Below are 15152 nucleotides of genomic sequence, written 5' to 3' on the forward strand. Positions count from 1 at the left end.
GTGACCTTAACAAGCATTAGGGTTTGGCCACACACACATTCAATTATATACACATTCACTGCAAAGTTGCTTTTGTTGTTTTTTTCTTTAGTGTTTTCTCGAAATGTAGATCTTGGTTTACATGTCCATCTGTAGGCTTTGTCTATGGACACTATAAACACACATGCAATGTGCTTGTACATGTCACACATTACAACAACAATCTCCAAACATTGATTCACTACAAAAGATCCACAAGTGTCTGGAGAAGAGCGAAGAGGCAGAAGCTCCTAGAGGACTTGTTTGCTGTCATGCTTAAGTGAGAGTCAGTGGGTAAGGCTTTGCGTCACGCCGGCGTGACGGACAAATAGTCAGCGGCCAGTCACGGACCGAGGGAGACTTTGCTACTTAAGGTGGCTCCGAGATCCGATTGGTGTGTATTCAGGGGTGGTGGAAGTGATTGCGGGAGCATCAGGCTATAAAGTAGAAGTCTCTGTGATCCTCTCACTCACACTCATTCTTGCTGTCTCCCTCTCTCTGTTTATGATGCTAGGTGCTGCTGGTCCGACCTCACCCAAAGAGGAGCTCCAAGAGAGTGATGCACTGCAGCCAGAGAAACTCTTGAAGGTAAGCTGCTCCAGTTTCCATGGAAACACATTAATCGTTTAAAATATACTATACTTGCAGTACACTCCTACATTCTTTGGCAAGATTCGTCGATGGACCAACATTCTTATTTGGTGGATGCTTCTTTAATACCTAGTCGTGATGTAAATGAGTCGTACAGGTGTGACGTGTATACCTCGAACCTGTGAATTCATATTTCCTTTAATGCAGGGAGTTACTCTGAATGCAGTTGTATAGTTATTGCTAGGTTGGGCAAGCTTTATAGCACAGTGTGGATAGCTGTTGTGGTTTCCATGAATCTCAAATTCTGCCTTCAGGACAGGCTTTTTCTCCATAAAATCACCTAGAATCTAGACTGAACTCTGACTTTTTTCTTAATTTGTTACACGTAGCTGAAGTACAAATTGCCCCACAGGTTTCCCTAAAAAGAGTTCCCCTACCCACTCAGCATCTACATCTCAAATACCATTGAATTTGGGAATACAAATAGCAACATTTTTTTTTCTCAAAAGAAAGCAAGCTTTAAAGGCATGTTTTATAGATAATCTGATTTCAGATTTTTTTTCTAATGTCTGAAAAATCGTGATTTTCGTATTCTGTTTATTATTCTCAGTGTCATCTCTGATTTAATAATTTTTGCCACTTCTGTAATTTCTTCAAATTTATCCTTTTTCCTTGGGTTTCAGTGTTTGCAAGTCTGAATTAATTCATTCACAAACATCACTTGTGTACAAATATTAAAATTACCACCAAAAAAAAAGTTTCAAAAGTATTCTGGAATGGTCCAAAATAGGCTGAAATTGCATCAGAGAGCATCTACAACCGCAGACACGGTCGCAAGGGACTTCACACTCGTGATGCGCACATATTCTGCCCCCCAAAAAAATTTCAGGCCCTGGAGACAAATGCCACTGGCGTCCCTGATACAAGCAGGTTGTCTAATGCTAGGGCTCAATGTTAGCTGTGGCTCGGTGGCCTGGGGCCACTAAAAATGGATTTAGGGCCACTAAATTTTAAAGATGGTCATCTTTTGGTGGCCTGTTTGGGCAGCTGAAATTCAAAATGGATCGTTACATTTGCTTTCGTGGCGGGGCCACCACATATCTTTCTCGGGCCATCAAAATTTCAGATTTCAAGATTTTAGTGACTCAAACAGGCCACAACAGAAAAAAAAAAGTTAGTGTCAAGCCCCGTCTATGGTAATGGCAGACTTTTACATGTTTTTTTTTTACATCTTTTAATAGGTCCCCAGAAGTTAGCTATTGCATTAAGTGCACAAATACTTGAAATTCCCAGAATACTTGTCAAAATGTGCCAAAGAGCAGATTCCTCCCCCCCCCCCCCCCCAATCTGTTATCACATCTTTTATGCAGTGGTAACCATCAACATGTCATCAAATTTTTCACATTTTATGCTAAATGTTGGTGACACCTTCCCATCTAAAACTAAAGACAGTCCCTTGCAGAAATAAGGTTAATTGGAGCATGTTGCACATTGGAATGGATGGCTTACTTCTTTCTTCTTCTTTTTTTTTTTTTATTGGGGGGGGGGGGGGGGGGCATTTGGGCCAAAAGCATCCTGGAATTTTAGCATGTCTTGAAGCGGGTCTCTTGTTTGTTCTCGTACTGCACATTCTAGCAGCCCTCGTAATAGACCAGTGCATTCGCAAGTGGTAGTCTATTATGGATATTGGAGAATATGGAAGATGTGTGGATTCTTGCATTTGAAAGGAACCCGACAACAACTGTTTGCTCTTCAGAAAAGGGGAAAAAAGAAAGAAAGAAAAAAGTGGTGGCGTTACAGCTTATTAACTTTCTTCTCACCGACAGGGTATTTCGTACCTTGTTTGTTCTAGATTGGGCCGTCAAAAAAGCTATTGACAGCTATGTAGCCACTCACTGTAGAAACAGTGTCATTGTTCTCTATTTGTGTGTGTTGAGACTTAGCCAATGTGGTCTAGCGAAACTGATGAAAAGGGGTAAAAAGAAGACAGAAGGAGAAAAATCTGGAGCAGATAAAAGGGGAGCTCAGTCAGAAGCAGTATGATGCCTGAAAATGCACCTAATTATCCGCTGAGAAAAAACTCTTGGGGCATACACTTTTTGTATAAACATGCTAGTGATCAGTTTCCAGTGTAGGGTACAAGACTAGTGCTGTTTGGGAGTGGACAGCAGAAAGACATTTGCTCTGGTGCAGAAGACACATTCGAGTGAAGTTCTCTGTCGCATCCATTTTATTTCTTCATTTTCTTTCCACATCATTGTGTGGCCCTGTTGTGCAAGCGTAAGTCAGCTTTATTTTCACAAAACTTTATCTCTAGTTAAGACCATGTGGGAGCAGAATTTCACATCAAAATTTGGGGTCAAAGTGCCTGTTAGTTTGCATATATATGGAGTTATTGTTGTTGTTGTTTTTAATGGAAATATCATTGTAAGCTGTTTAATAGAAGGAGTGCAGAATATTTGCCTGTCTGTTGTTATTGAAGGCTGATATGATGCACATAAATCTCCATCTAGTACTGCAGTATTTGAATTGTCAATCAGCCAGAAGTTCACTGAACTTTTCAAACTTGCTGGGTGGAGGCAAAAGTCCTTGGAAAGGTTTTGTGCAGCAACTTGTGTTTGATAAGTACAAGTACAATGTAGCAAGTGATGTTATTTGTTTTATCTCATGCAACCGTGTATGCAGTATGTGAGAAAGGTGTTTTCAATTCCAGTCATTTGTTTAATGTCTATTCATCTAGCACAGGTAGTGGTAATCTGCCATTACATGTAAATCCTGCTAACATTTGTTCAACTGTGAAGTACTGTATGGATGGTCTATTGATGTGCACTGTTTATAGAACATTATGACAGAAATGTGTTATCTTTTATGTAATTGCCACATTTGTTTTCTTGTTACAAAATGAAACAAGGAAAGTCATTAATCTAGATAAAGAATGATCACCTTGCAACTGGTATTGTGAATTATCATAGATTTGTTGCATTGATCTACCTTAGAGTCATCTTCAAGTATCTTGGAATTCAAGGTGTTTGCAACAAGAAAATATGTAATGCAATCTTCTTTCCTCACACCACCCCCCCCCCCCCAAAAAAAAGGGGAAAAAATGGATAAAGTGTGTATATGTAGTTTGGGGAATGAGTTCCATGTGTGCACCTACAATGTAAGATTGTGCCTTCAAGGGTATAGGATTTCAAGGATTTGAATAGAGTTGGGGTTTTCTTAGTGAGATGAAAGCATTTCTGAGTCCTAGGGTTTAGAGATGAGAGGTGAGGTCCAGGTTTTACTCTATCATACTTATGAATGTAAAAAATTTTCCTAGTTTTGTTGAAATTTATAATGTGCTCTTGTAACTACCGCAGTTGTAACTGCTGTTGATGTGGAGGAAAGGATATGGTATGTATTTGATATCGCACAGTAGCACATTGTAAAAGCAAGGAAGAAGAGCGAGGTTTCGTCAAAGATCAACAAAATATTGTATCTCTGCACGTGGCATTATGAATAGCTCAAGATGTGTGAAAATGTCAAATTTTCCAACCACTGAGAATCTAGACTACTGTAAAAGTGGAAATTTTCGCAGTGTTGAAATTTTCGCGCAACCAAAAGCTAGCGCGAAAATAAAAGCACGCGAATATTTTTGCATGCCTTATGTTCTCTTAGTTGATGTCTTGACTTCGGGGAATTAAAAACACGCGAAACTCTTCTTACCCGGCCAAGTGCGAAAAATTAGTTGCGCGAAAATATCCACTTTTACAGTATTCAATTGCTATGCAGTATCGTTAAATTTGCAGAGTACTTCTTTTCTTCTCTTTGGGGGAATGATAGAAATTGGCAGAGATGGCACAAGTTTTGGAGGCCAGGGAAGCACAGATCATTCATCTGAGCCAGCAGAATGGAGAGCTGCAAGACTCCGTTTCTGTCCTGAAAACGTGAGTGAAGAGGAGGAGGAGGAGAATGGTGATGATGATGATGATGATGATGATGATTATGGTGATGGTGATAATGGTGATGATTAGATGATGATGATGATGATGATGACGATGACGATGATGACGATGACGATGATGATACTGGTGATGATGATGATGATGGGATGATGATGATGATGATGATGATGACGAAGATGATGATGATACTGTGGTGATGATGATAATGATGATTATGATAATTATTAGTGATGGTCATGATGATTGATGATCATGATAGTGGTGACTGATGATGATGATGATGATGATGATGATGATGATAATGGTGATGATGATGATGGTGATAATGGTGATGATGATGATGGTGATAATGGTGATGATTGGATGATTATGATTATGGTGGCTGATGATCATGATGATGGTGATAATGGTGATGATTGGATGATGATTATGATATTACTGATGATGATGATGTGATGAGAATGATAATGATAGTGATCATGATGATGATAATTATTGGCAATAGCAGTGGTAATGGTGGTGTTAGTAGTGGTAGCAGTAGCACTCAAAACTACATGTACGTAGTAGTGGTTGTAGTCATAGACATAAAGTTGTAATTGGTAGAATAATTATAACAATAAGATCAGCAACAGAAATAATAGTTATATCACTGCAGTTAGTGTTCTCTGCTTCTCCGGCAAGTTCTAACACAGAGAAATGAAATATAACTGAAATGTTCATAAAATCATCATTTTCATGTATTTATGGAAAATCCTGGAGAAATAGTATATTACGAACACACTCTGTGAGTAGAGATTTAGTCTACTGGGAATTTCAGTTATTCTCTCATTTGTTATAGATATCATCTGTGACTGGCCTGATGTGAGGCAGTTTGTGCTTTGAAATTTATATACAATGTAAAAATTCGTAAATCTTATTTCATGAAATTAGTAGAGCATGATGCATGCCTGACAAGCCAAGGTTGTTGATTCACAGTGGTGTTTGTCAAGTAAACAAAGTTCTCTGCCATATAAATCTGTAAATCTAATTAGGGTATCCCTTATGGTACTGTAGACGTTTTGTGCATTAGTAGACAATGTTTCAACTGGCTGGCACTCATTTGTTTAATGTCATTATTTGAAACAGGAAGTCCAATTAAATGTAATGATGTTCTACTTTGGAATAGTGTATAGTTCATAAACATATTCTTGAGTGAAATGTCACATATATAGTACTAGTAGGAATATCAAAATATCTCTCCAGCGTAGCAAATATTCCTGGGGAATGCAAAATCAAGAGAAAGTAAAGGTGCTATTTTGAGACACTGTGTAGTAACATGACTTTTGTCAAATATCTAAAACACATTGCCTACCTTTTTTTTCTTCTTTTTTTTCCCATTTTTTTTTTCATAATCATTATCTATATGCTGTACTTGTCAATAGTGTCTTCTCATTGTTCATGGCATTGGAGGAATGTAGTACAGTGGACTTCCGTTATAATGAAATCCTTGGGGCCGGCAATTTTCTTTCGTTATATCAAAATTTCGTTATAACCGGACAAATGAACATAACAATACATTAGAGTGGGTAATGTTGCGGCCTGAATTTTTACTTCGTTGTAACCAGAATTTCATTATAACCGTGTTCGTTATAACGGGAGTGCACTGTACTCACATTAGGTATTTAATAGGGCACTATCAATAGTATCATTCATTTTGACTTATAACAATCACTTGCCAAGTTTTCACCTCATCTAGCTACACGGTGGCTTAATTTTCAATGATGACATGGATCAAACTGATTACACACATTCATCCATTGTGCACGTTCACATTATGTTTCTGGCATGCATCAACTTCTTTGCACCAACTGCAGACAAGTGCATGAATCGGAAGAGGCGCGCAAGAGCGAGTCGTACGACTTGGACGAGCTGACGAAGGAATTCACCCAGCGAATCAGCGCCATGGAAAAGAAGCTGCAAACGGCCAACCGGGAGCGAGACCAGTTCAAGAAGGACTCGCAGAAGATGCAGAAGGCCCTAGATGACATGTGAGTAAAGTCTGTGGTGAATCCGTCTACCTTCCCTGCCCACCTAGAAGAAATAGTAATAATGATTATTAGTGTGTATTACTATGATAATGATGATCTTACTGTTATTATTATTATTATTATCATTATTATTATTATCATTATTATTGTTATTATTGTTATTATCATCATCATCATCATCATCATCAAATATTGTTATTACAAGCAAAATTATTATTACTTTATCAGTATCTTATTTTGCATTGTCACAGGAAAGACAAATAGATATGACATGCATTGTTTCATCAACATTACATTTGATGATTTCTGCCATGAATAGTGTAGTGTCATTCAGGATTTTTTTGGGATCTTCACTTTTTATCTTTAGCATTTTCATATTAAAATATGGCCGCAATGTACATTGTAGCAAAACATTAACTCTCAGAGTACCTAAAAAGTAAGAAAAAAGAGGGCAGGGGGAGGGGTCCTTGGGTAGATACGTGTGATATTGATGAGCAGTTTGATTACTGGTGCAAAGTTTGTTTGCATTGAGGTAGATGTTAAGATTCTGCAACTGGGGAAAGGGGAGGTCCTTCTGTGTGTGACTGCTTTCATGAAACAGGATGAAACAGATGTCATTTGTTTGTCGTCACATCACCACTTAAATGACTTTTTGTTCTCTATGTGTTTTTTTAGCTCCATTAATTAATGCTTAATGGGGCAGTGAAGCCTTGATGTGCATGCTTCGCCCCACAATAAAAGTGCAGCATATGCACTGCTGGTCCTGGGATGGACACACTGTGTCTTGTTTGTTTTCCTGAAGTCTTCCTCATGCATGTAGTTATACGATGTCATGTCCGCAGTTGACCCCATTTTTTCTTCCAGAAGGTCCTGTCATGTTCTTTGTCAATTGCCATATTGACCCCCAACATTTACACAGACTCTCCAACCCCAAGTATCTTTTAAAACGGTAGACACTCCAGCCTGGACCCCCTTTGCAAACTGGAGACTCTGATCCCGTGAACACGCACACAATATTCTGTGCGAAGTGCGACGTCCCCTGTAGAAGGGATCCCGTTCTAAGGTTATACATGTAGACTGTAGAAGATCTCTGGTGCTATCTTAGCATTAGCTTTTAGCATTTATGACAAAATTGGATGAGGTATAATCCAGTCATAAAGATCATGAATATTTTCATTCTGTTTGAATTTGTTTTTATGTTTGAAGTTGTGGGGGAGGGGGAAGCTAAATCTTAAACAGGAGAAATTCAAACAAACTCAAGCGGATGAGTGGGAGATTTTGTGAAAATGCCCTCAAAGCGGGAGATCTCTTGATGAATAATTAGGAGAGCTGGAGTCTCAGTTTACACCAAATACATTGTGCATGCTCCAGCCATTCGCCTTATACAATGTATGTTATGGGAGGAGATTTTGAAATGCACACCATGTTGAGTGACTTTAAAGTCTTTCTTAACAGAGTGCTTTTTAGCCCATCAGTTACTACTAGTTTTAAATGTCCAAGTATTGAAGATCGTGATGAGTGACTAGTCTGGAATGTAAGCATGGTGCGTAGTAGATTTGAGTATTTTCAAAACACAGATAAAACATAAGCGCAAGGAAAAGTGTTCATTTAATCTCAGCTCAGCCCTTTTGATGCACGCTGATGAAAAAGCAACCAATGTAGTTGACTCTAATTTTGGATCGCAATATTATATGAAATAGATAATTGCTAGGACGGACATTTTGTCACGTTCTACCCTGATGCCTGTGAAGTGTCACATGATGCACTGCAGTGCACAAGGTTAGCTTGTTTCTCTTCATGGCAAATTGTGAAGAAAAGCTTAAGGCGAAAGAAAGGAGTGAACCGACTGCAACATGTTGTTTCAAGAAAACCATCCTGTAACCCTTGAGAGGAATAAAAAAGTACAGCCACAAAGTTGGTTACCCTAGCGAAAGATGAGCGGTTCACATACTGCACTATTCTTTGAACACCACACTCCGTGAAGCTACGGTGTCTCTGTCCAAAACAGAACCAAGTGGAGACCTGTTAATTACTCTTTTGTCTAAGGTGTCCTTAAAGTGAAAATCTTCAGGCTGAATAGGACCTCTATTGCGGTTTCTTGGCTGAGGAAGCCGTACAACACAATTGTCAGTATCTCGTGTCCGCATCGTCCACTTTTGTTCCCACTTGAGTCAGAAATTTTGTGCCGTTTTCTGATTTATTGGTGCAGAGAGAAGAGCGACACGACGGGAAAGCTCCTTGCCGAAAAAGACGAGCAGATCACGGAGCTGCTGACGGAAGGAGAGAAGCTGTCCAAACAACAGCTTCAGAATTCCACCATCATCAAGAAGCTGCGGGCCAAGGAGAAAGAGACGGACAAACTCGTGAAATCACAGAAGTGAGTGGCTTCTTGCCTTGCTGGTCTTGTTTACAGTTCAAGGCTCTTTCTTGTTTTTGTTTTTGTTTTTGTTTATATGTGTGTGTGTTTGTTATGTGCTTTTTTGATTGATCGATTGATTGATTGATTTTTTTTTTTTTTTTTGACATGGCATCTCCTGATATAACATACCGGAAGAGTATAGCATGTGTACAACTCAAGTGTATCAAAGCTTCTTGGCAATTCAGGCAAAATGTTTTTGCAGAAACCCGGGCCCTGTTTCACTTTCATGGGAACTATCATAGACAATGAATCTATATTTTAAAGTGCAAAAGACAAGTTGAGAGTGTTAAAGCAGTAAAACAATGAACAATCTGGCAGTTAGGATTGTACTGTAACGCCCACACTGAATGTACAGAATTATTGATCCATACTGCATCTGGTTAATGTCACTCAGTGGGCATGTTTTTATGCATTGTAAGTTTATAGGTGTAAAGGGAAATTTCCCTTATGGGAATTCTGCCACATGTTGTGTTTATGCAGCATTACTTGTTCATATCTCATCTGGCCTCTTGTTGGAACATGCATGCTAATAATCAACTAATTATATACATCCAGCCTAAGGGAATATAACAGTCTCCTTATCAGGCAAACCATCTGATTTTTTTTATATCAAATATGAGCTAGATAGCAGTAAAATATGGATGCTCTGCATAACAGAAGAGTATATGGCACCTTGAGATTTATTACACTGAAGAGTAAAGTTCAAACATTGTTGCCTACAATTTGAAAGAGGTTGAAGTATTAAATAGGGAACATGTGAAGCACAAGTCATAAAAAAAAGAAGAAAATCTGCAGCAAAAAAAAAAAAAAAAGTTTAGTGAATTGGGATGGGATTAGCCCTATGACACAGTACAACTGTTGTATATCACTTGCAGGCTCTCAGAGTTACATAATTTTGGTATGTTACAATACTGTGTAGTATTATGACTTTGTTGCTGCTGTTATTGTTATATCACTCCTTCTGTATATCAAATCCCTGGTATGCCAAGCCCCAATTCATGCCATTATTATGTCACTCATAATGTGATACAGGGAACAGCTTCAGCAGGCTGAAGGAAGAGTGGAACACTTGGAAGAAGTACTGAATGGCAAGGAAGATGTGGAAAAGAAACAGAAAGGTGATTTACTTTATTTCATATAATGTTTAGGAGGAGAGGTGACATATACTCATATATTAAAAAACCAAAAACAAAAAAGCATTGCAGTTTGCCTCCCATGCATAATGATTAGAGATGAGGCACAATTATACTTCATTATATACAGCTAACACAGACAAAAAAACCCCCAAACAAACGAACAAACAAACAAACAAACAAAAAAAAGCAATAGCCAATGTCAGCATCACTGCTGTTTTCACAACAGCAGTAACTTTAAAAGAATAGTATAGTATTGGAGGAGCTGTGGATTTGGCTTTTAACTGTTAGCAAGATACCAAGAAGCCACTTATGAAATAGTACAGAGCATGCCATTCTGAGAAGAATTCAAAGTTTATCTAATGAAAATTGGTTTTGGAATGGCTGAAGTAGAACAAAGCAATCATTAAGGTGGGTCCCCCCTTTTATTAATAGTATTGCTGTGTTTTGAGTATCTCCTAACCAATTTTCATCAAATGAACATTTAATTCCTTTTGAAATTACATAGTCTTTCATAAGTGGTTCCTCAATACCTCACCCAAAAATGTTAAAAACCTGAAGTCAGGTCTCGATCAAAACTATACGAGCCCTTTAACATCCTTTTTGTGCAAAGCTTGCTGATTTCAAAGTAGATTGTCATTGATCTCATCTCTCTTTAATGTTTTTTAAAGGAAGGATTATTTCCATTTAGGACAGTACAGGTTAGACATGATTGACATACAGCTTTGTGTGCAATAGTAGAGACAGAGTGTATGATAAATGAATATTTAAAAAATGGAGCTGAAATTTGAATCTGTAAATGCAGAAAGGTAATTTTAAATGAGCTTACACAAGAATGACTTGTAAAGATGGAGCTTTGTTTGTAACAGAATGTTTAAAAAAAAGACTCAAATTGAAATTTGATTCCATTGAAGGAAAATGATCATTCATGAATAAGATAATCTTTTTCCGAGGAGAGATATTCGTGGGGATTAGAAACGAGACACCATCAAAACACACCCAGCTATTTTTATTTATTTTATCTTTTTAATGAGGAGATCCATTTCATGGTGTGGCAATTACCATTAACATGATTAGGAGTGAACAGCTGAAGTGATACACGATTACAAATCATTATTTACAAATAATTATGTACTAATAAACAAGTATTGAAAATCGAGTGAAATATTATATATTACAGGGCCTCACAGTCACAGACAAGAAAAAACAAACAAAATTAACTGTACAACCGCAAGGATGTACTAAGTGATAAGCATTAAACAAAAATCTAGTATACAATGGAATGAACAGGCAAGTATTCTTAACCTGTGACTGTAGTCCACCCCTTGAGGCATTTCCAACCTAGGAATGTATGTCTATCCTCTGAATGTATTTCCAACCTTTGACTGTAGTCTCAACCTCCGAATGTATTTCCAACATATTGTATAATTTCCAATCTGTGAGTGCATATCCAACCCCTCACTGAGTGTTACCACAACCTCTGAATGTATTTCCAACCTCCGACTGCAGTCCCAACCTCTGAATGTATTTCTGACATTGGACTGCATTCCTAACCTGCAAATGTACATGTATTTCCAATGTCTGATTGTATTCCAAATATGTGAATGCCTCTCCAGATGCCATCAAAACCCTGAACCTGGCAGTAGAGAGGCAGGAGAAGGAGATCGCATCACTGAAGACGGAGTTAGATGAGGCCCGAGAGAAGGTCCGCAGCACGCAGCACGCCCTCGATGGCTCGTACAAGTAAGTCAAATCTCGGTCTCAAAATGTAATTGGGGTAAAGACTTACTCTCCATGGTTCCATGACATTTGCTCCTGTGACATGTGCTCTCATGAAATATCTGCACGCTAAGCCAAACTAAATTCTACCCACAAACATAAACCTAACCCTAATCCCAATATTCTAACCTAACTAAATGTAAAACCCAATTACGACCCTAACCCTAACCCTAAGTCCTTGGAGAAAGTAAGTATGGAGCAATTGTTGAAGAAACAAATGTCGTGTCTCTGACCATCATAACTTTGATTCTCATTCAAGTCACGTGATGATGAAAACATGAAAGCCTGCTGAAAAAAACAAAAACAAAAACAAAAAATAATGCTGGTATAGCATTACAATCTAATGAATCAAAATTTTGTTTCCATTTCCACACTCTGAAATGTTTTGGTTCTAAAGTCCTTAAGCATGCTTTAACACTTCAATAAAATGATGTGCAGTCTAATAATTTGGTAGGACTGTTTGTGTCTTTACTGCAAGTGTTCTGCAGTGTGACTTTCATTGAATTCCACCTTGTATTTAAAACCATCCATTAACAGTTCCTCAAATATCATACAGGAATTGATCAATCATTAAAGTGATATCATAGAGGAATTGATCAGTCATTAAAGCGATTCATGAAAATGCACAGTAATGGTATTCTTCATGTAGTATGTATTGAGCACTTTACTGTGGAATTGCCTATTTGCCAATCCCCCGTCTGCAGAGAACTCGCGGAGCTGCATCGCAGCATGGCGGCCAAGGAGAGCAAAGTACAAGAAAGCGCCCTCAGTGCCGAGATGAACGCCAAGGAGGAGTTGAAGCTGGCCCTAGAGCGATCCCAGCTGGAGGCCAGGAGGCAGCAGGAGGGGCTGCTGCTGCAGGTAAGCTGGAGCTATATACCATCTTTCCTCTTCCTCAAAGTTTCCCAGATTAAGGCACTATGTTAGAGAGCACTTACCTGTAGGTGGATGGTACATTAACAGAGTGGTGATGTTAGCTTTAAAACATATCTGATAACCCCATAGTTCATGTTGGTAAATGTCATCATTCTTCCTTCCAAAGTTTTCCAAGTTAATGCACTGGGTAATGCAGCACTGGCACGTAGATGGCTAGAACATGAATGGAGTGGTGATGTTAGCTTTTAAAAACAAACCTGATCCTTCATAGTCCATACTGATAAATACCATCATTCTTCTTTCCCAAAGTTTTCCAGATTAATGCACTGTGTTACTGAGCACTCACCTGTAGATGGATGGTAAATAAATGGGGCGGTTATGTTAGCTTTCAGAAAATCTGATACCCATAGTTCATGCTGTTATCTTGTAAATTTCATATATCAAGCATAAATTAAAATTGTGCATACAAAAATTATTCATTTGTTGTAGCAATGCTTATTTTTTCTTCAAGCTTTCACTTCTAGTTCCAGCAAAGATTAGAGAAATTATGTATTTAATGTAATGTATTATAATGTATTCAGATATGATCAGTTAAAGGACCTATGAAACTAAATATTTACAAATGACCCGAAGTAATGGCAAGTGAACCTTTTTAGCAAGTCCAGGACCAGGAAGAGTGGAAGGATGTCACAGGCCTGTAAAATATCAAGGATGATGTAGAAATTGTAATGACAGCAATGAACCAAAATGGGTTTCAGAGTAGGCGAGAAAGTTACATGACCTAAAGTGACCCCTTTTGTTGGGTGTGGTAGGTGAACGACCTCCAGCTGAGTCTGAACCGGGCGGAGCAGCAGAGTGCCAGGAAGGAGGAGTCTTTCCGTCAGGAGGTCGCTGACCTCCAGCAGAGGCTTCAGGAGGAGGAGGCTCGTAACCAGGAGCTCAGCCAGAGTGTGTCTGCAGGTAGGTAGGGCACCCTCACAGCCCCACTGGTGATAGTATTCATTTTTCTGGGGTTTTTTTGACATTCCATTACTTTTTTCTCTTTATCTCATTTTATCTTTCTCTATCTTATCATTTTCAAAATTGCCGTGTGACATTCGAAAATTGCTGAAATTCATATAGATATGCGTACATCAAGACTGTAGAGAAAGTTAAGATCAACAATATATTCAGATTTTAGTCACTGTGATGAGGCAAATAAGATAAAAATGATATTTACTGTGCACAGTGGATACATGAAAACTGAAGAACAGGTTGGCAGGCTGGAGAGGTATTTGGGTGACCTTCATTAACCTGTGAGACCCAAATTGACAATGAGAAAAGAAAATGATGAATAAATGCTTAAACGAATGAATGAATGAATGAATGAATGAATGAATGAATGAATGAATGAATGAATGAATGAATGAATGAATGAATGAATGAATGAATGAATGAATGAATGAATGAATGAATGAATGAATGAATGAATGAATGAATGAATGAATGAATGAATGAATGAATGAATGAATGAATGAATGAATGAATGAATGAATGAATGAATTATTGCATATAGATGAATGAATAAATGCATATATGTACATGTTTAATGAGTGAATAAATTTGGTTTGTTCTGTATGATTCGTCTCCTTCCAGCCACCCGCCCTCTTCTGAGGCAGATTGAAAACCTCCAGTCCACCTTCAACGCCCAGTCCTCCACGTGGGAGCAGGTGGAGCGCAGCCTGACTGAACGGCTGGCCGACGCCCAGTCCCAGCTCGCCGCCGCCACGGAGCGCGAGCGTGCCGCACAGGAGGGTGCCCTCGGGGCAGGGTCCAAGATGGCGGCCCTGGAATCGCAGCTGGCCATGACACGGCAGGAAAAGTCGCGGCTCTCAGCCCTTCTGGAGGTGGAGAAGGCACGACTAGAGAATCTGGAAGAGACCAAAACAAGGTGAGAGGAGTTGCCTCCTTAAAGATCAATCGATGGTAGGATGTGAGGTTTTTTGCTTCTTTCTGCACAGCCCTTTTAGTGCTTGACACAAATTTATGTCAACCCTTTATCTACTTTGTTCACCAATTGGCACAGATGTCTGGAAGCTAACTGGCTGTGAATGGATATTACCTATATGATTCCTCATATCTTAATCGTGTGAACATGACCTGCCAGTTAAGCTTAGGTATTGTTGTGCCCTCAGAGTAGGCTTGCCATCATTACATGAAACAGAAACGAGAGCCGTAAAGATATACTAAATTAAATGGTTATACAAGATCATAATTGATATTTGTTACAGTTTAATATTAACAGTATAAAGGAAAATAGTATGTCAAATAGGTGTTTTAGAAATTGAAAGGAGCATACTTATTGCTCATCACCGAATGTTAAAAA

At 38.6% G+C, this 15152-nt stretch overlaps 1 protein-coding gene across 1 annotated transcript in view; it reads left to right on the forward strand.

Annotated features, from left to right (window-relative positions):
- LOC139727159 (TATA element modulatory factor-like) overlaps positions 1 to 15152 on the forward strand; it is a 34567-nt gene that overhangs the window by 14716 nt on the left and 4699 nt on the right. The window contains exons 4-12 of the mRNA XM_071638134.1: positions 533 to 606; positions 4432 to 4535; positions 6407 to 6580; positions 8790 to 8957; positions 10032 to 10117; positions 11749 to 11875; positions 12616 to 12772; positions 13600 to 13747; positions 14423 to 14717. Of these exons, the coding sequence (XP_071494235.1) occupies positions 533 to 606; positions 4432 to 4535; positions 6407 to 6580; positions 8790 to 8957; positions 10032 to 10117; positions 11749 to 11875; positions 12616 to 12772; positions 13600 to 13747; positions 14423 to 14717 (1333 nt within the window). The remainder of the gene's footprint in view (positions 1 to 532; positions 607 to 4431; positions 4536 to 6406; positions 6581 to 8789; positions 8958 to 10031; positions 10118 to 11748; positions 11876 to 12615; positions 12773 to 13599; positions 13748 to 14422; positions 14718 to 15152) is intronic.

The sequence above is a fragment of the Diadema antillarum genome, unplaced genomic scaffold (assembly GCF_040938485.1).
Source record: "Diadema antillarum isolate AM-2024a unplaced genomic scaffold, OU_Dant_1.0 seq00000121_RagTag, whole genome shotgun sequence".
In the NCBI taxonomy this organism is placed as follows: domain Eukaryota; kingdom Metazoa; phylum Echinodermata; class Echinoidea; order Diadematoida; family Diadematidae; genus Diadema; species Diadema antillarum.